The sequence below is a fragment of the Phasianus colchicus genome, chromosome 16 (assembly GCF_987193195.1).
Source record: "Phasianus colchicus chromosome 16, bPhaCol1.hap1.1, whole genome shotgun sequence".
Taxonomy (NCBI): Eukaryota; Metazoa; Chordata; class Aves; order Galliformes; family Phasianidae; genus Phasianus; species Phasianus colchicus.
The window spans coordinates 15,337,839-15,357,333 of record NC_143451.1 but is presented as its reverse complement, the minus strand read 5'-3'; the positions used below and the strand labels follow the sequence as shown (position 1 = coordinate 15,357,333).

The 19,495-nt window shown below is 46.1% G+C and overlaps 2 protein-coding genes and 1 long non-coding RNA gene across 3 annotated transcripts in view; 2 read left to right on the top strand and 1 right to left on the bottom strand.

The window, feature by feature from the left end:
- The first annotated feature begins 82 nt into the window (after positions 1 to 82).
- Positions 83 to 10,927, top strand: BRI3 (brain protein I3). The gene is made up of 3 exons (XM_031606926.2): positions 83 to 353; positions 1,404 to 1,518; positions 10,546 to 10,927. The coding sequence occupies exons 1-3, from the start codon at positions 188 to 190 to the stop codon at positions 10,676 to 10,678; spliced, it is 414 nt and encodes a 137-aa protein (XP_031462786.1). The 5' UTR covers positions 83 to 187; the 3' UTR covers positions 10,679 to 10,927.
- A 1,293-nt stretch (positions 10,928 to 12,220) lies between these two features.
- Positions 12,221 to 19,495, bottom strand: part of BAIAP2L1 (BAR/IMD domain containing adaptor protein 2 like 1) — a 34,241-nt gene continuing 26,966 nt past the window's right edge. Inside the window, exons 7-14 of the mRNA XM_031606924.2 lie at positions 19,185 to 19,337; positions 18,564 to 18,731; positions 17,666 to 17,816; positions 16,352 to 16,559; positions 16,007 to 16,081; positions 15,512 to 15,674; positions 13,319 to 13,359; positions 12,221 to 12,861 (exon numbers count right to left, since the gene is read on the bottom strand). Coding sequence (XP_031462784.2) covers positions 12,786 to 12,861; positions 13,319 to 13,359; positions 15,512 to 15,674; positions 16,007 to 16,081; positions 16,352 to 16,559; positions 17,666 to 17,816; positions 18,564 to 18,731; positions 19,185 to 19,337 — 1,035 coding nt within the window. The 3' untranslated portion in view covers positions 12,221 to 12,785. The remainder of the gene's footprint in view (positions 12,862 to 13,318; positions 13,360 to 15,511; positions 15,675 to 16,006; positions 16,082 to 16,351; positions 16,560 to 17,665; positions 17,817 to 18,563; positions 18,732 to 19,184; positions 19,338 to 19,495) is intronic.
- LOC149915788 (uncharacterized) lies at positions 12,868 to 14,886 on the top strand. Its single transcript, XR_016471670.1, has 3 exons — positions 12,868 to 13,031; positions 13,873 to 14,013; positions 14,408 to 14,886. It is a non-coding gene; the product is annotated as an uncharacterized LOC149915788 (long non-coding RNA).

Here is a 19,495-nt window from a genome sequence, read left to right as displayed (position 1 = left end):
GCCAGGGGCCGCTCCGCTCCGCCTTCCCCCGCCCGCCGCGCCGCCGCCTCGGGGGAACTCGCGCCGCCGCCGAGCTCCGGCGCCCCCGGGCGGGGCGGAGGGCGGCGCCCGGCAAGTTGGGCGCCGAGGCGAGGGCGCCGCTTCCTCCTCGCCCCGCCGGCGGTCGCCGCTCCGCTCCGCGCCCAGCATGGACAGCAAGCCGCTGCTGCAGGAGCGGCCGCCCGCCTACAGCCCCGCCGCGCCGGGCGCGGGCTACGACTACGGGCAGAGCAACTACGGCGCCATCCCCGCCCCGCAGCCCGGCTTCCAGCCGCCCCCGCCGTACCCTTACCCGGGCGCCGCGGCCGCCGCAGGTGGGTGCGAGGCGGGGGCGGCGCGGCGGGGCCGGGCGCCTCGGGAAGGGCCGCGGGCCGTGGCCTGTGCCGGCTCCGTGCGCCCGGCGGCGCGGCTCCTCCGCGGAAACGCGAGCGGGCGGAAACGAGCCGGCGGACTCGCGCTCTGTGCGTGCGCCTCGCGACGCGCCCCGCTCGCGTTGTTTTTTCCGGGCCCCCTTCGGTTCCTCGGTTCTCGCGGGGCCCGGGGCCGGCGAGGGGCGGGAGAGGCGGGCGGCGCAGAGGAGCGGCCGGCCTGGGGCACGGGGCAGCTCGCACCGCGCCGCGCCGCGGCCTCCTGCGGTGTGGGGCGGCTGGCGGCCGCGCTCTGCCCGCCGAGCTGCGGGAGCGGCGGTGTTTGACAGCGCTCGGGAAACGTCCGAGCCGGGCTGCCTCCTCGGGGCGGATTGCGCTGGGGAAAGTGCGGTTCAACTTGTGGCTGCACCTGCCCGTCCCGTCAGATAGCACTGATTTCTTCGTTTTTGACGTTAACGTTAATAACGTATGTAGCCTTCTACCTACAGTTCAGATAACGCATTCGCTCACTAAGAATGCAGATTTTCTGCCAGGGTTTTCGTTCTGTGCCGTGCTGCCCCTCTGCTGGTGCGCTGCCCTCCCACCTCCCTGCAGCCGTAACCTGGGAGCCAGAGCAGGGTTTGTTCTGTGCGCCCTGCTTTGTTTCTGGAGTGAGACGTTGCTGATACGTAACGTCCAGAACTGAAATCCGCAGTCCTCACTTGTTTAAGCTGTTTTTCCCTGCTGTTCCAACAGTGCTGATCCAAACTCAGAGTTAATTATTAGCTTAATGCCCTTTTTAGATAGTTAAATTGTACTAGATACTTGGATTCATGAAGTGGTTTTCTTGTTGCGTTTGCTGATAGTTTTGTTTCAGCCCTGATTTCGGCAGACTCATGCAGTGCTTTGCCAAGACGTGTCTGCCTTTATTCCACGTTCCCCTTCCAGACCTTCTACCAAGTTATTGTTGTCCCCCATGCCTTGCACGCAGTGATGCAGCTCTGGTTTTTATTTCAGGCTATGCTGTTCCTCCGCCGGCCTCGCAGCCCAACTACTCGAGCACATACACCATCATTCAGCAGCCTGCTGCCACCACCTCTGTTGTAGTAGTTGGAGGCTGTCCCGCCTGCAGGTAAAACCCTCCTCTTCTTGAGAGAGAAACTGCCCTGGGTTTTATGTTTGAGATGAGAAGTGCCTGTGTAATTGCTTGGTTTTCTGTTTGTGTGTGTATTAGAATGGAACTAACTAAAAAAAGCACAGAAGTTTTGCAGTGCTTTAATGTGGTACATCCCAGTGGGCTCCAGACGACTGCTGTCATTGATACAATAGGCTTCTTGCAAACATGGATCTATTCTGTGCAGAGGAAGATCTGCAAGCTGTTCTTAAGGAAAAGGAAGTTCAGTGACGGATGCAGAGGGTGGGTTGTTGGGAGAAGGGGTGCCAGAAAGTTCTTTCTGCTGCACTTGTGACCACTGGAAGCGTGACTTCATTGTGAAACGCTGTGGTTTCTGACCATAGCACTTCTGTTCTCCAGCAGTGCTGCGCTGAGTCTCCTTCCCCAGCCCAGGCTGCACAGAGCCAAGCGGGGCAATGCGCAGTATTGAGTGGGAGCATCAGCGCTGTTGGGTTTGGAAGTTCTCTTACTTTAGGAGTGCCTTTACTGTAGAAGTACAGGAAGAGCAATAGTTGTGGTTCCAAGTGTTAATCTGACGAAGTGGTGAAAACCAGAAAAAGAGCAGTCAGCTGTTAGTTGGGATTGCAGCGAAATGATGACATCAGAGATCAACAGCCGTAAAATAAATGATCTAAGAAAAAAGGAAAAGGAAGAGGGCAGGCATAACATCAGTGTTGTGAGTCTGCAGTGGTTCCTTTGCACTTCTCAGCTCTGCTCATCCCAGGATATTGACGAATGGTGAAGGCAGCCTGGTTGCTGCTGGTGCAGCTGAGGCATTTATGTGCCTGGGCAGCTCGGACTCAAACGCAGAGTCCTTCTGTTAGAATGTATCAGAACTGCCCTTCTGGTGTCTTATGAAAAGGCACTCGTTTTCTGCAAGTCTGAGCCTTTTATGGTCTATTTCAAAACATGGAGGAAGCAGACTTGCTGGAGTAGCTTAAACAATGTCAGGTTTCAGTGTGGCAGATGTGATGGAGATGGCTGTGATGGCAGAGGCTGTGTCACATGCCTTTTGGTTTTGTTAGAACTGCTGTCCATTTGAAAGTCAGCACCTGCCTGCTGAAATTCCACTAGGTAAGGCTGAGAATCCTGTACCAGCTAGAGCTCTTAATCCAGAAGATGTATGTTTTAAACAGTGAGGGAAAGTAGCCTCTGAGCTGTGAGTGTGGTCAGTCCTGCTGCTGGAGTCATTCCACTAATGCTGGGTGTCTATGTGCCCAGCCAGGAGACAGGAGAGATGTTATGCCTTGCTTGGTGAGGCAGGCAGTGGGTTATACAGACCTTGCCCTAAACCCAAGAAATCTGAAAAAAAAAGAATAAAGAATATGGAAGTACCTTCTGTGATGACTGGGGGTTGGTAGACTCCTGCTGGTATCTTTAGGGTTTCTTCATTTTTCTTGTAGTGATGCTGAGATGCTCTAGGAGATTCTTTTGAAAGGATAATTTGCAAGTATAGTATCTGTGCCTAGGGTCCTTTTTAGCCTAATCTGTGAAAATGAGCGAGTCTGAATATTTGTAAGGCATTCTTAAGTGACCTGATTTCAGTAGTTTTCTTCAGTCATCAGCCTGGTGCTGCTGGGGGCAGCCAGAGTTCTGAACGTGGCACTCCTGTGAGGTGCTGTGCAGCTCCAACTGCAGGGCTCTCCTCAGCCCTGCTGGGCTGCTGTTGGTCGGAATCCCAGCGCTGAGCAACGACGTGTCGTAGCCTTCTTTGCACAGTGCTTTTTCCCAACTATTTAGAGGAGTCAAAGCCTCGGTGATCATGCTGAGGGAAGAGAAGCACTGTGTGGTTGTCTTCTGATTAGATAAGGAGTTGATGTTGTGGTGCTGCAGGAGAAGCTGTGAGATTTGGTGGGAAGCGTGCTGCTCGTCTGTTAGCGGGATCCCGAAGAGGCAGGCTGGGTGTTCTGCAAGGTTACCCTGGCTTATTCTCTTACAGCTCAGAATCCTCTTTGACTCCTCGAGACCTCGAATGTAATTCTAGCTCACTTCTTGGCCTGGAAACCTATTTTATGGAGAGTGCAACATGCAGATACGTTCTGAATGCCATGCTGAACAGAAGGATACTGAGAGGCATTGGTAACATAAAAAGCTGTTAATGGTGTGTAAAAATTTTATTAAGCTACAGAGCCAGTCTTTCTGTTACTCCTCTGATTTGGTACTATGCACAGTTATTAGAGAAATTCACCTGCTTTTGAACATGAGGAAAACCCTTTGGTTGTGGCTGTGCCAGGAACATAACTGACACAGCTAGAGCCCACTGATGGAGTCCCTGCCCTCAGAAGCACAAGTCAGGCTTCTGCACTGTGGCATGTGAATGGTGCTGATTGAACTGAAAACCATTTCTGATGTAAAACGTTTGATGGTGAGGAGAAACATGCAGTACTGGTCTGTTATTTGGGCAGAGGCCATTCACTGCAGTCACAGATGATTTTTGGAAGTAACATCCCATGGTGGCTAGCTGAGCTTCAGGCTCCATTTGTCCTGTGAATTAAAAGAAATGAATATGTACAAGTGTCTTCAGAAGTTTCCTCTAGAGATAGCTGGTGGTGTCCCTGCTCACCACGTTAATGCCTTTTGAAACAACAACTTACTCTCTGAAGCACTGCTGTCTCTGAGGGATGACTCTCCCGTCTTGTGATCTGTCCCTCCTGCCTGAAGTTATTCATTAGGCACATCATCCTCATTCATCCTTGGTCAGCGTTGCTTTCTAATTACAGACTTCAGCCTTGCTGCGTGTTCTGTCTTTGTGTCACTTGAAGCCTAGGCTGGCTGTAGTGCTGCTGGCTCAGTGCGAGCTCTTCCTTCCAGCCAGCCTGACGTGCAGAGGATCAAACTGAGATGCAGAATGCTGTCGCTTTTACTGCAGGAAGCTGACATGTAAGGATTGACAAAGTCTGGCTTTGAAACTAGGAACTATCTTCTGTTCCCAAGAACAGTTTGAGTCATTACAGCCACCACTGAGGTTCAGCCATGTCGTTGTCTTTTTAGCCCGGAGATGGCAGTTCAGCAGCTTCCCTTCAGGTCGCCTCCCTTTTCTTTTTCCCCGTCTTTTGGTGGTAGCATTACAAACTGCAGAGGGGTGTTTGCTTTCCCATTGCTTAATAGAAGATAGATCTATTGAAAAACTGTGAAAGCATTCTTTTACCTGAAGTTTGCAGGGGGGTTCTTCCAGAACCTGGGGCAGAACTGTGATTGGCCCTGGTGGGCTTTGATGTTCCTATTTAATCAGTCCTCAGTTGTTTGAAGGAAAGGATGAGGGGAAAATGCATAGCTTCTGGATCGTGGTGGTTCTGTCTTCTGACAGCTGTAAAATACCTCCTTGAGAAGGGTTGTGGTGGGTCCCAGGTTGTAATAATAATTGTAAGAAACTTCTGCTGGGATTGGAGAATGAGACAGCTGTGAATAAATCCTCACTTATTCTCACATCTCTTGGAGCCTTCTTCCTGCCACAGACTGTGGGGCTTGTCTTGGTTGGTTCTGACCTGCTAAAGGAGTAGATTCTGAGATTTTGTTAGTTTTGTTTTTAAAATCCAGTTAGGAGCATCACTGCTCAGAGAGTACGTTCTAGGAAAGCTGCATTTCAGTGCTAAACTCCTTCAGAATTTCAGTCCTCAGGCTTCACTTAGGTTATTTCAGTCGCAGGTGCTGTGTGTGATTTGGCAGAAGCTCTTTCAGGGCACAGGGTTTCCGTGGTTGTTCAGGGTAAATCTATTTAAATGTTAACTAAACGTTCCATTTATCCTTTCACAGTGTGTATCACTGAGCATCCCAGGAAGCAGAAGGATGTAGCTACTGATCAGATGTGCTCTCTTAAGGAAGAGCTGTGTTTTGGTTTGTGCAGCAGGCTGATGTGCTGCAGGGACCCTTTGGAGTCTTGTGAGCAAAGCCAGCTTTGAACTGGCATTGAAAAGGCTGCTCTGAAGAGGGGCAGCTGTAATAGTGCAGCAGCTCTATTGTGGTGCTGCTTTGTGTCACGAGGAAGGTGGGCCTGTGGTGAGGATGGAAGGAGCTCCTTTTCTTAATGCTCAGCTTTCTGTGAAGGTTTGCTGCTGGGAACGTTGGGGCGTTCTTCCCTGCTGTGCTGTGATTTGGTGGCTGCAGCAGTTAGGGCATGAAATTCAGCAGTGACTTCTGCATGTGACTGCTAAGAAGAAAGCTGTGACAGAGCAGACTTGAGCAGAAGCCACGAGTGCCTCTTGGCATCACTGGCTAGCACAGCTGTAACTTTTTCCCTGCCTTGGAGTGGAGGCAGGCAGTGCTTAGCAGGAACCATTGCCCGAGGCCAGCAGGGGGGGTGCTAAGCCCCTCCGGGGGGTCCCACGTGAGAACAGCACAGCTCTTGCACTTCCTGGGGTTTTTTATGCTACTGTTTTGAATTGAGTTTTGGAAAATAATCAAAACACATCTTTTTTTAATAAACGAGGCTTTATGCAGCTAACAAGGTACAGCAGAAACCTATTCCCTTAAGAGCCACTGTTTTAAATAAGAAATTAAAAATACATAAAATAATCTGGTCCCCAGCTCCCAGCCAGTCACTGTGTCAGAGCTGATGGCCCTGTCTTCCTGTCCCCATTTGTGTGGGTGTCTGTATTCTGACAACTGGCTGTCCTTGTGGCAAGGAGGAGGAGCCTGGTCTTGTTTGCTGGGTGAAAAGGTATCCAGAGGTGCAGTAATTTGGATGTGTATGCAGGTGAGTGAGGGAAAACACAGATCAGAAACCATTGGGTGTGCATGAGCTGGGGCTGGAGGGGCTGGCAGCTCTTGCAGAAGTAATGGCATGCTTCACTGTCAGTTGCTGCTGCTGCTCGGAGGTGAAACTGCTAAACCTAGCTGCTCTTGCTGCATTGGGTAGGATAGGCACAAAGAGGAGCTGTCTCTGTTTTCCTGTTCACAGTTAACTTTGGAAGTTGCATTGACAGCCTCCACTGAAATCTAAAGTTAAAGACTCTGCCAGCGCTGTGCCTGGGAATGGACACTGCTCTGAGATCTGCACTTGCTTTATGGGTCTGGTCAGTGTGTGAGACAGCTGCAGGGTCCTGTCAGTGAAGTGTAGCTTCTTTTCATGCCCTGCAGGGCTGATCGTGCACCTGGAGTGCTGTCTTTGATTGGGATGGCCCTTGGTTGTCACTTAATAAGGGATGAAAAACGCTGACAAGCATACATTCAAATGCTGTGATGTAGGTTAAGTCTAAAAATGCCCACATTAAATTGCACTGGTGTTGAGTTTGCAAATCTCAGTGTTGCCTCTCTGATCCTGAGCGTGAGACTTCATGTTTAGAGACTGACTTTCAAGATTTGTCTGAAAAGTAATTTGACATTAAATGCTCGTCAGTGGGGATAACTGACCTTACTTTATGGAGCTGGCAGCTGCAGTATAGCTTAAACCCTAGACGCTGCTTGCAGTATAAATAAACCTTTCCACTTTTAGATGGGGAGTGGTGCACTTCTAATCAGCTTATATGTGGTTATGCCATAGAACAAAACTTATGTTTGGTTACATTAATGAATCTACAGTTTGCATATGGAATCTGATCACTCTGTTGCTGAGGTACACGAGCACAAACTAAAATGTTCATGTTCTCCTTTATAAAAAGTTCTTTTCTCCTCCTCCATTTAGTAACTCCGTAAGCAGGGGCGGTGACTGGATAAGTGTTCATCTAAAATTAGGTGCTGACACAAACCCACAGACCAGAAAGTGCTCGTGTGGTGACTGCTGTGGTGTGACTGAGTGCCGTGCTGTGCCGTGCTGCAGGTTGGCACATCCGTACCTCTGTGCATCCCGTAGCTGCTCTGTCCCTCAGGGCCGGTTCTGCTGCTGGCAGTGAATCTGATCACAATTTGTTGCTTTTTTTTTTTTAATTGGCACTTAGTGTGACCAAGGGGTACTTCCTGGATCCCCGTGTTTAGGGGGAAGTGTTTGAAGTAAATTCTATCTAAAGTGTCAGGGACGCCTGCAGAGCGGAGGACTCGGCTCCTTGCAGGCTGATTCAGAGGGCTGATGGTAACAGGTTGGACAGCAGTCCTCAGTGCTGGGTTTGCAGCTCCGTGGGGCTGAGCAGAAATACCTATGAGCCCTCTGATGTTCAACCAGTTCCTTGAGGCCAAATCACAGCGAGGCTGCTTACGTTCTCCGCTGAGCACTGACTTAGTTGTCACAAAGGTAGACTCCAGGGCGGGAGCTTAGCATGAAACTCATACCAGACAAGGCAAAGGCACACAAACAATAACAAAGCAAGAGCTGAATGCATCTAGGAAGAGGATGCTCAGTGTGTGCAAGCTGAAATGCTGCTGTTAGTGTAACAGCAAGACATGGGAGGAATTCGGTAGCCCCCACAAACTGTGCTGCATACTTGGAGGGCCTTTTCCAAAGCAATGCTTCTTGTGTCATTGAAAGGCCTGGAAATGGGCTTTGCCTTTCTTTGCCTTTTCCGTAGTACTGGAAACTGCCTAAATCTGTAATTATTTAGAGACATCTGCATTGCATCTGTACCTGTCTGCTAATGTAGTGTGTTACCTGGTTAACCTGTGCAGAGGGAAACAGAGAGGCCTTATCTGACATTCCCCAGCTTCTGCCACTGATCTTTACTTGGGGTGTTCAGCATGTCATGCTTTTCCACAAATACCAGACACAATATTTGACTACAGCACAGTCTTTAATTGCAGTCTAATTTTGAGGGTCACTTACAACATAACTAGTTGTAGTGTCAGTTCTAGTGTCTGGATGTGCCCTAGCAAAGAAATTGTGATGAAACTTTCCAAATCTGCATGCAGAAGTCTGGATGAAGCATTAATAATCCTGAGTGTATGCAGCAAAATATCTGCCTTTGTAGAGTATTTGCCTTTCTTCCAGTTGGGACAGTGCTGACTGTTGTTCTGTTGGTAACTTTTTAATGGCTCCTTCCACATTTCTTTCTCCTGCTGTACCATCTGTCCCCTCTGGCTGTTCTTCCCACCGCTATTTCTGTTTAATGGGGAATTCTCTGTGGTGAGAGGGGAAGGGAAACCTCCGCTGGTGTTGTGCTGTGATGGGAACCCTGGGCTGGGGTTTGTTGCAGCAGAGCACAGGGCAGACTGAAGAGCACTGCTGAACAAGCTGAGCACCTCCAGTGCCTGTACTTTGTGAGAGTACTGTTAGCTGAGGTGATGCAGGGCAAGCGCTGTGAGTCAGTGGCCAGTGTGGCAGACTGAGGGTGCATTACTGCAGCAGGGATGGTCTGGCTCCTTTTTGTCTGCTGGCACACGGTGTAGTTTGTCAGCACTTTCAGTGCAGGGGTAGAAATGCTTTATGTGCCAGGTGGGAGAGGTGTGAAGCCGTCTCTGAGACCCTCATAAACCTACTGGCATTCTTGTCAACAAGCCTGCAGGCACAAAAGGGCTGTGATGATGTTCATCAGCCCCATTGGAGCCATTTGCAGCATCAGCTGGACAGAGATGGGGGCTGCCAAACATGGCTACAGGAGAGAGCTCCAGCAAACTGCATGAGAGGCTGTCCTGTCTCCAAGAAATCTGCTCTTGCTGCTGCATCTCTAGTTAATGGTCGGTGTCAAAACTTGCAGTAGAAGAATTAGAAATGGAATTGGGATTCTGTGCTTTAAGTTGATTCATTCTTTCAGTCAGCAACTCATGGCAAGAGCAGCTGAAATCCAGGAGCCCAGCAGGTGCTTTCTGCAGAGCTTTCAGCCTCGGCAGCCCTTTGCGGAGGTCTCAGCAGTGCTGCCTGCCCCGTGCTTTTGCAGAAGATAAAAAGACATCTGTTTACGGAGCCACGGCTGTGCTGCCCCATTCTTACACACACCTTTGTTTCAGCTGGAGAACAAGATACTGATAGCAGAGCAGTCATACCAAGTACTTTGTACATGTTTGTTAGTGCTTGTAATGCCAACAGTATCTGTGAGGGACAAGCCAGAATCACTGTGCTTTAGGACATGTGCTGACTGCACCACGTGCTGAATGTAGAGGTGCCATCCTGGAGAAGGATGGCTTTATGGGCTTCAGCAGCACCACGTTAAAGTTTAAGTTGGACTTTTAAGCTGATGTCGATATTTAGATTTGTGCTTTGGTAATGGAGGTATGAGAACAGGAGCCAGAAGGGACTGGAAGGAGATGCTGAGTTTTTCCCAGTGTCTGAAGAGGAAGAAGTGCTGTGAAACTTCGGAAAAAAAGCGGGTGCCTACTTCACTGGAACTAATTCTGCAGAACTTGCACCATGTCAGAACAGGAAAGGGAGATGAGACTGAAGTTTGAACAAGATGTGAAGTTCTAAACAATTGCAGTAAGGGAATGGTCTCCAAGTCTGCATCTTTCCTTCACTCTATCTGCTGTACAGTAGGCTGTCTGTGAGCACTGTGTGGGGAAAAAACCACCCTCAGGCCTTGGTGCCTTGCCTGTGTTAGTGAGCACTGCAAGGTCACTCAGCTCTGCTCCTGTTGACTTTCGCTGTGGTGGGCAGTCAGAGGAGGGCCCTCCTTGTTCAAGTGTTTTGCTCACCTCTGGTTCTGAGTACTTATTGTAGCTGCTCAAATTTCCTATGTTGTTAAACTGTTATTCCTGTGACAGAGTGTGAGCAGGCGGCAACCTGTGTGCATTCTTCAGTGCACTTGAATTCAGCAATGTTTGCAATGAATACAGCTGCTCTGGGCGGCTATCTGTTGGAGCAGGCCAGGACTGTGGTGGTTGATAAATAGCTGCTGTCTGGAGCCAAGATACTGGTTTGAATTAAACCTTTCACGTGTCTTATCTGCAGTCCTTGCTCTTATCACATGAGAATTTCTTGGGTTTCTTTAAGTGATGTAATTCAAAGCCTTCTGCTGCAAGCTGTGAGCAGAAAAGCCTTTTAAAGGGGTGGGGGGAGAAGCCTCCTCTTCGCACTGCTCTTCCTTCTGCTGCATGGAATGGTGCTTTATTGAATGTCAGATCACAAAGAGGTAACCTTGGGTTCAACGCAGGGGGGTCTCTGACTCAGTCTGTTTTCCATTCCTGCAGGGTTGGCGTGTTGGAGGACACCTTCACCTGCCTCGGTGTTCTGTGTGCCATTGTGTTCTTTCCAATTGGGATTCTGTTCTGTCTTGCACTGAGGCAGCGAAGATGCCCAAATTGCGGGGCGGCTTTTGGCTAAGTGGGATGAACGTGGATGTGCTATGGAAGCTACAACTGTTAGCGTACTCTTTCTAATGTAAATGTCATGTACAATCATTTTATTTGCTTCAGACCTGTTTTGTAAAGTGTGAAGAAATTTAGTCTCTTGCATGTAATTTAATCTTTTATGAGCATGTGCATTGCAAACATGAAAACCGAACTTGTTTTCCATGTTTAGTGGCACCTCTTGAAAACTAAATAAAACTGCTTTTCCTTTTGCAATCCTCAACTTGTGGCTGCATTATTAAATATGTGACTAACGTGTCTGATAAGGTGTCTAGTGTGCAAGTGAAGTTAATAATCCTAGCTACAGACAAGGATGGAAAATAGTGGTGTTTTAGGGTCATACACGTAAGGTGAGGGGGTGTTTTTGCCTCACCAGGTGGATCCCTTCATCTGCAGGCTTTTGAGGAAAGCGGTGCGAATGCTGTCTGTGCTGCCACCATGTAATGGGGTGGGTGAGCTTATCTTCCTTCTGCAGAAGGCTGCTCAGAGCTTTGGTTTAGTGAGGGCAGATGCTGCTGATGGGCAAAGTGTTATCTCCAAGGGTTTGTAGCAGCAAATCCTACCTGCTGCAGCAGGGGTTTCCTACCAGCAGGGAACTGGTGGTAGTTGTACACCACCAGTCGCTCTGGCTGCAGCAGGGATTGCTTACCCTAGAAGAGGCAGTGGCACTGCTCAGTTCCAAGCATAAAGGTTTGGGCACGTCATTGTTTCACTCTGATAAGGAACTGCTGAAGACTTGTGGTCTTTGACTTGCCTTTCTAATGTTTTGGCTCAGGTGTGAGTTATGCCCTTGAGATGTGTTTGCAGATGGCTGTGAGGCACTCATGGAAGGTTCCATAGCCAACAAACCTGACAGGCAGTGCAAGGGGAGGAGGTGGAATGAGGGGTGCTGGCCTGCAGCCAGCAGGCTCCTGTGCTGCTTTTCACACCCAGTAACCAAAGGCATCTCCTGTCACTCACAGCCACTACAGGAGCAGCCCTGGGATGCTGCAGGAGTGTGTGCTGTACTTATGGAAGGTGGGATGACCAAGAGTGAGGGCTGAGCACTGGGACAGGCCAGAGAAACATGTTGTGCAGCAGCTGGGAGGCAGCTTTGTGCTGTACAGCCATAATGTTCCCGACCTTGTGCAGAAGAGACACTGTAAGATCAGAGGCTCATTTCTAACGTAATTATTACAGTTCTTCAGACAAGTTATGTCTATTTGATGCAGGAAATCAAAGCCTGTAGTGAGGCACAACCCTGGGACTGAAGTTAGGTGTATCAGTTACATTTTGCTTGGTGAGATGCTGCATTCTGCTGCCATTTGTGCCATTGCTCGGCTCCTTCACAGGAAAAGCAGCCTTAATCCAAGGCTGCATTAACAGAGCAATGAACCACTTCAGTAGTAGTGGTGTAAGGAAAAGCATGGCACTTGTACTGTAAGATTTCTGCGTGACTGAAGTTTGATGGTGTGTTTAAAAATATATATATATTATTGAAGAATGTTGACAATATATTAGACCTAAAATAGGTTTATGTTAACATTTTACAACTTGTATCTGCCATTAAGCAAAGCATTACATATGCATAGAGGATAAATATTTATTTATAACCAAGAGTGTCTTTTTAAACAAAACAATGTGTTGTCACTGTATACAGACAATTCTCTACGCTGGAATAAGGCAGTTGGTACATTGCTGTATTAAAAAAAAATCAGCCTTTTCTAATTGAGTAAGTGGCATAGGCAAGGCTTGCATTCTACAGCTTACCGTGGCAATTTCCAAACAACAAATGCCAAATCCTCAGATCTGTGAGCTTTTAGTTAGTCAGATTGCCTGGAGCATCCAAACGATCTCCAGGATCTCCACAATTCCATCCCCTGCAGAAGGCATACTGTAGAACCAAGCTGAGCTGCTCCAACCATAGCCCAAAGCAACAGCCTCATTAGAAAGAATGCGTTTAAAAATCAGAAATCCATACCAGTATGATTCTATTTTACAGTAATTACACTTAAATAATTTTTAGGACAAGTTTAGATAGCAATTGTCATTACTGCAAATGATGTTTGTAAGGAGAAAATATATATATATGGGGCATCTATTCATCGAATAATGGGTGCTGATCTGTCGTTTGTTACTGTTGGTCTGAGTTTCACAGTTGCAAAAGGATTTTCTCCACTGAAAAGAAAGGCACAAAGTTACTGCAAGGCTCGCTGTGCTACAGGGAGCACTGCTGGAAGAACACCTTACAATTTCACACTAACAGACTCTACACAACTCCTAGCTCAGCCCGAGCGTTTAAAACAGCCTTACATAGGAGGGCTGTCGTGACAGCAGTCCCAGGGTTGGTAAGTTACTGCCTGGTTCCATCTGCATGTTCTTTAAAAGGCTTCTGAAGAAGTTTGGATTTAACCCCCACTCTGTGCCAAACCACAGAAGAAGCACCTGCTGCTCTGGGAGGGTCTGTGCTCCCCTAACAGCACTTCTGGCACTCATTAGTGGGGCTAACACTGCTGCCAGGGGTCAGGGCAGCTCGGGAAGAAACATCCTCAGCTCCCCTCACAGTCAATACAATAACATACATCAAACTAAAAATCAACACAGCTATAATTGAATGAGCAGCTTTAAAATGTACCTTAGAAAGGGTGGTTTTACAATGCCATTCATGTCGGGTTTCTGTAAGAGAAAGGATATGGGTACAGATTTAAAAAAACAACAGAACGTGCTACAGGTGATCTCCTCATTGTCCTGCTAAAGAAAAGAGGCCCTACCATTCAAGCAGAATGAAATATTTAGTAACTTGGACTAATAGCTGTCTAGTTCAGTTGAGCTGTGGAGAGGTGGGCAGAAGAGAATGGTCTGAGAACATCCAAACACCAACAGCTGTGTGTGCATACTGTGTAGGGAATGGGGTCTTCTTCCCCAGGGGGGTCAGTTCTGTTTTGTTTCCCCAAGATCAGCAATTACATTTGAGTTCTAGCCTGCACTGTATAGGTAAAAATATCAAAATCACTGAAAATTGGCAACCAAAAGAAGGAGGACAGAAGCAAAGTGTTGCCATACAGTTTCTGTAGCGTGCTGCAGAAGTGCCAAAAAAACCAACAACACATGCAAACACCCACCAAACAACCAACCCCCAATCCCACCACCACAGAAACCCTCCTGCGTTCCATTACTGTTGATTTGCAGCTTATGAGTGAAGGCATCTCCTGTGACTCCTGTGAGCAGTGATGGTGAATACAGAGCAGAGCAGTGAGCCCTGGCAGCGCCTGCATGTGTAACCAGCAGTGGCTGCGTGGGAGTGGCACGAAGAGGAATGACTTTGCACAGGTATTGTTGGTATTTTGGTGTCATCAAATGGTCACGTCTGTTTGAATGTACAATCTGAAAATGCTTTTACAGCTACAGTTTGCATTGTACTTTTGTGATGAGATTTCCTTGATTTTTGTGAATTTGAGATTACCCAGAAGATGGCAGTGTGGCACTGACACAGCATTCCTTTAGGATGCTTTGGTGCCATGAACTCAGCTGCTGTAACGGGTTGCCAAACCTGCTGCACAATGTAGAGGCTTTGGCAAACACTGAACTTCTCTTTTTTTCCACTAAACTTTGAGTATAATCATATTTAATTTTAAGTATTTCAAATGGCAAACTAATTGCATTGCTTCCAGGAGGTGTCAGGTTAGGTTTAAAGCAGAAGTGAACTTTTGACTACATGTTCTAGCACACAGAAGCATTCTCAGGCCTGGCAGTGGAGCAGTGGCAGCTGACTTGCAGAAAAGCAGGAAGTACAAGGAAATTCTGCAGCTTTCCAAAGGAATGAAAGTAAATAGTAATTCTGGAGTGAAATCCTGTGGTGTGAGTGCAGTCCTCTTCCTTTTGTATACCAGGTAAGAATCAGGGGTCACAGCAAAAGTGTATCTGCCACATGTTATGGGGGACCTCAACAACAGTTATGAGACCTAAATGCATTTGTCTTCCATTCCTAAAAGGCTGTAAGCGCCGTTTGGCCTCCAGGGAGAACAAGCAATTCTAGTTAATTCCATCCTCACCTATCAGCCAAAATCCCTCACCTTTTCTCTTGTTTTTTCAGTGCAACAGGAATGTTAGTCCACAAGCCTTAAGTTTATTCATAATCCCCATAAAGCAATACTACAGAAAGAACACTCTTATGGTTGACTGCCCTTGAGAGCCAACTGAGGCCGCACAGCAGCACAGCACGGTGACACCAAGGCAATGTGATGCATTAAAGGGCTGCAGTAATCACCTTTTACTTGTGACAGGGCAAAGAACTCTCTGTACTGCTGGCCTGGCAGCTTTCACAGGCTGATACACCTTTTAACTACTGTGAACGTAATTACATTTAAGGACATGTTGATCCCCAGAGCTCTCAACAGATAGAATAAATGAACCTGTGTATAAATCTGACATTATATAATTGTTAAGGCTTATTGCTTTTTTTATCCAAAAATGAAAACCATGTATGTGTCAAAATACAGACTCTTTCTTCATAATTATTTTAGAAGTTCCCAGACACTTAATTTGAAAGTACTGCTATCCATGAGAATGTGTTCTCAAGTTTCACAGATTCCATGTCTCTGCTGTGCAGAACAGGGCTGCTAGTGCTCTTAATTATATCCCCAAACAATTTGTCACCCTTCTTACTACACTAGGTAGACTGAGATACCAGAAAAGCATAATGATACTGAAGTCAGGTACAAGTATCTAAAATAGAACAGTATTAAGGGCCTCATTTAAGGGCTCAGTTAAGTAGGTCAAGAAGAGTAAGCGGTGCAGAACATTTAGATTAATGGCATGGGTTACTTACCGGACCTGCACTTTCTGGTTTGTCAGTTGGTGTTTTAGCAGCAGTACCTTTGGAAGACTCCATTCTCTTGTCTGGAGTTGAACCCAGATAGTCTGGTGGTGGGAGGACAACACCAGCTTTTTCTGCAAGATTGACTGAACTGATACTTCTAACCGGCGCAGTGCTGCAAGACAGAACCCAGCAGGTAACATGTTCAGTTCCCATAATGCACCTTCCCTCCTTGTTTTTAGTCCCAGGAAAGAACAAAAATGTGTAATTAAGGCATATAATCTCTCTGAAGTCCATGGGACTTTAAAGTTGGAGTGATGATCGTTCTTAGGTCTCTGCGTAGCCACTAAACCATGCAATGTGATGTAGGTGTGATAGTACAGACAGTTAGGAGGTACTTACTGTATGTGTTACTGAACAACTGATGGGGTAAGCAGAAAACTAATATTTCTAATACATTTTAAAGAAGATTTGGGTATTTTTTGCACATTCCATTCAAAATATTACCTTGGCACTGGAACAAAGGCTTTTTCTTCTGTTTCTTCTAGTGGTCTAGTATATGATGATGGAAACCATCCTTTTCTGTAATGGAAAAGGATTTCAATTTCATATGATACAAAATTGGAAGGATTTTTCAAAAGTCAACGCAGAACAAAACAGTAGACTCTAGAAGATGTAATGTTTAAAGGCCTGGGTTCTAGTATACAAGATCTTCCTGAAATACGTGCAGTGAGATTTACCTGATAGAAGTTCCCAGTCAGTGACAGCAGAAAAAGGTGGAAAACCATGTACTGATATCTGCTAGAGATACTTTTCCTTCATGTTCAAATTGTAGTAAATTGATTATCTTACACTTTAGTTGACTCATGTTCCCCGTAAAGCCAGCCATCCTTTTCTTCAGACACAAGAAGTATGATGGTATCTCCCTGTGCAAAGCTAAGTAATGTCTTGTTATTTCCAGCAGTGTGCGGAAAGATTGTCTTTACTTTCTGCCTTTTCATTATATTCAGCCCTGTGGCAACAGAAGTTGAGCGCGATAAACTGGCGTCATCTGAATTCTCTGCAAAAGTAAGAGCAAAATTAACCATATTAACAAAACACAGGAAAAGCAGATTTGGTAAAGCAGTATTCAAGTGCAGTAATTGTGAGACTTTGTTCTGTTTGGGCTCTGCTTAGACTCTCAGTTATCTACCAATGTTTCTTATCACCAGAGTTCTTAATAGCACTGGCATTTGTATACATGCATACATGCTACCACAGTAACGTTGAACCAACAGACATAAAAAGTTATATAAGTGTTAATTTGCTACTGCTTTCCTCTCTTGGCATAAGAAATGCTAACCAGAAGCAGCTGCAAAAGACTCTGAAATTTTTCCATTCTTAAAACAAGTCCAAGATTTGATTTCATTATCATGTCCAGCACTGAGCTTCACCTGGATCAATGAGAACTGCAGACAGTTGGCACTTTGCAGACACGGGATGTTTTCCAGAAGACGATTTAAAGGATGTCTCAAAAATGTATGTTATTTGACCAGCATAATGCACTTTAAAGGCATTTTTAAGGAAGGAGTGCAGGAATTGCTGTTCTAGCACTGAAGAGTTCTGCTTTTGTTTTGTTGTGGTGTAGGCTTAGTTTTTTCCCTGTAGCAGAGTAAGTCAAAGACTCCTATTTTACAAACTAATAAAATACTATAACAGCATTTTACATTTCAGGAGAAGTACAGGACAGTTTTGTCCCATGTGCATTCTTTCCTGGCTGCTGTACACTCTTAAAGGAAACCATACCACGACTGCAATGTTAGTTCATGTCTGTTAGTGTGCACGGAAATAATGGTGTGTATCTGGTCCAGAATCACAGAATGTATTCTTCTGGTAAGATGGAGAGCACAGAGAGCAGTTGAGCTGTGTTAATCAGGGATGCATGGCAACTGACTGAAGTGAAAGTTTACAATTGGTAGCTTCATTTTATTGTGAACAGTTATTTCCTTCTTATGACATGCACTGCACCTGTTAGGTAACTGATGTATGAACATTCTGTAAGACCATTTTATATTTCCCCACATATTCAATTCAAATCCCGATAGTAGTCACAAAATCCCAAAGAGAATTTTGAGTTCTGTAAGACACCCTTTGCACATACTTGGTTTGCAATGAAATGACACTCACCTGCTGCATTGCTCGGTCTTTCAGGAGACACCTTTGGACCCGTGGCAGGATTGTTAAACATGTCCACAAGTGGACTGGTGTATGCCCTGCCAACAGGAGCAGGGGGCACCTTGGATGCATTTTCATTATGAGCATAAAAATTGTTTCCAATCTAGAATCAGAAAAACATTGTCCTAATAGAGAGATGACACGACTTTGTGGGTTATTTGCAACATAATCTTTAGAAAGCAAGGCTCAGGTTTTCCCAGATCATAGCTATGTAAGGCCTTTCTGCTGGGCTTACCTTGCTACGAACTTCTGATAGAATAGTTTGCAAAGATCTGTTCCCTGATACACAGTAACTAGTGGAAATGCTATCAAAGCCCCGGTTTTCACAAACTGCCCACTCATGCATGGATCAGTACATTTCTTAACGTAACTTCTGGAGGTGTTGAATTCAGAAATTCAATAACCAGTGGTAACACAACATGCAAATAGGGGAATTGAGAATTTAATTTCTGTTTCAATATTCTGTAATAAGAATGAGAGGGAAGAAGGAAAGGGTAAAATTTTGTTTATCTTGAACCTCAAGTATGCAATTCCTAGCGCTTACAGACAGGAACCTTGGAAGTAGAGTGGCAAAAGCTAGGGTAGTCCTAAGGCTGTGCTCTGCAGGAAAGCCCTGGACACCCAACTGGAAACAGCCTTCTCTGCCTGTGTGCTTCTGCCTGCTTTACTCTGTGTATTTCTGCAGCAGCAAAGCTTCAGCTTAATGGTTTTGCTTTCCTACCCAACCCCAGTGTATTTCAGCTGATGCATGTTATAGCCTTGAATCCAAATGCTTAAGTACAATAGAAACCAGTGAAGACAATCTGGACCCATTTGAAAGAGAGACTTTAACTATCAGGGAATGACATACCATGGTGTTTCTCTCTATCATTGGTGAAGGCTGCGGAGTTCCTGATATTGGAGTGGAACCAGGTGTCCTTATTTCATCAATCATCATTTTGACTTTTTCAGGAACTTTGGTGGCATCACTACAGATTTCCTGCCACCCAGGCAGCTTGGCATTGAGGAATTCTGCACACTGCATCCAAATTTAAGAGGAACTCATCAAAGATACGTTTTGCGTAAAATTACACAGAACTACTTGCTAATTTTTGTTACAGAAAAAAGATAACTCAAGTGAAATGGAAGTCTTTTCAAACATGTTCAAGGCTAAGTAGTATCTCCTTGAAGTATATAACAGAAAGAGATGGTCCTTTTTCAGGGTCAGATATTAGAAATACCATACTTCTCAATGTGTGATTTTTTAAGAAGTCACAGTAGCCCTTTACCATTTGCAATAGCACATTTATGAGAATATTACATTGTAGACATTCTCTACAAACAGATCACAACACTTGTCTGGCACTACAGTGTTCTCAGTGCTATCTAAACTATTTGTGGCACTCTCATCTAGATACTAGAAGAGATGTTAAGATCTCTGATACGATTAGATTTCAGGAGCTTCATTTTTATTTACATGCATGCCACCGACCTGGGCGTGATAGAAGTGCATGTGCTGGGTGAAACTGCAGTGCTTGTCAACTAGAAAGCAGAATCTTCTTTTTTCTTCAAGTAGAGCTTCTCTACAGCCTTCTGCAATAAATCTCTGAATGTCAGTCTGCCGAGAGCTCACTGTTTCCAAATACTAAGGGAAAAAAGTAAATAATTCACAGTCTGTGAGTTTTATTTGATGCTCTATCCAGTTACTGAAGTGTGTTCCAAAAAGACAAGAAAAAGTTATCAGAAAGGTGGGGTGGAGTGGCTCTGCTTCCAAGTCACCCTCTTTTCATGCACACACCTGAC

Excerpts from the sequence above, each read along its gene's own strand:
- BRI3 (XM_031606926.2), top strand. The coding sequence starts at position 188 with ATGGACAGCAAGCCGCTGCTGCAGGAGCGGCCGCCCGCCTACAGCCCC. Across the intron at positions 354-1,403 it reads GGGCGCCGCGGCCGCCGCAG|GCTATGCTGTTCCTCCGCCG; the intron begins GTGGGTGCGAGG and ends TTTTTATTTCAG. Across the intron at positions 1,519-10,545 it reads GGAGGCTGTCCCGCCTGCAG|GGTTGGCGTGTTGGAGGACA; the intron begins GTAAAACCCTCC and ends CCATTCCTGCAG.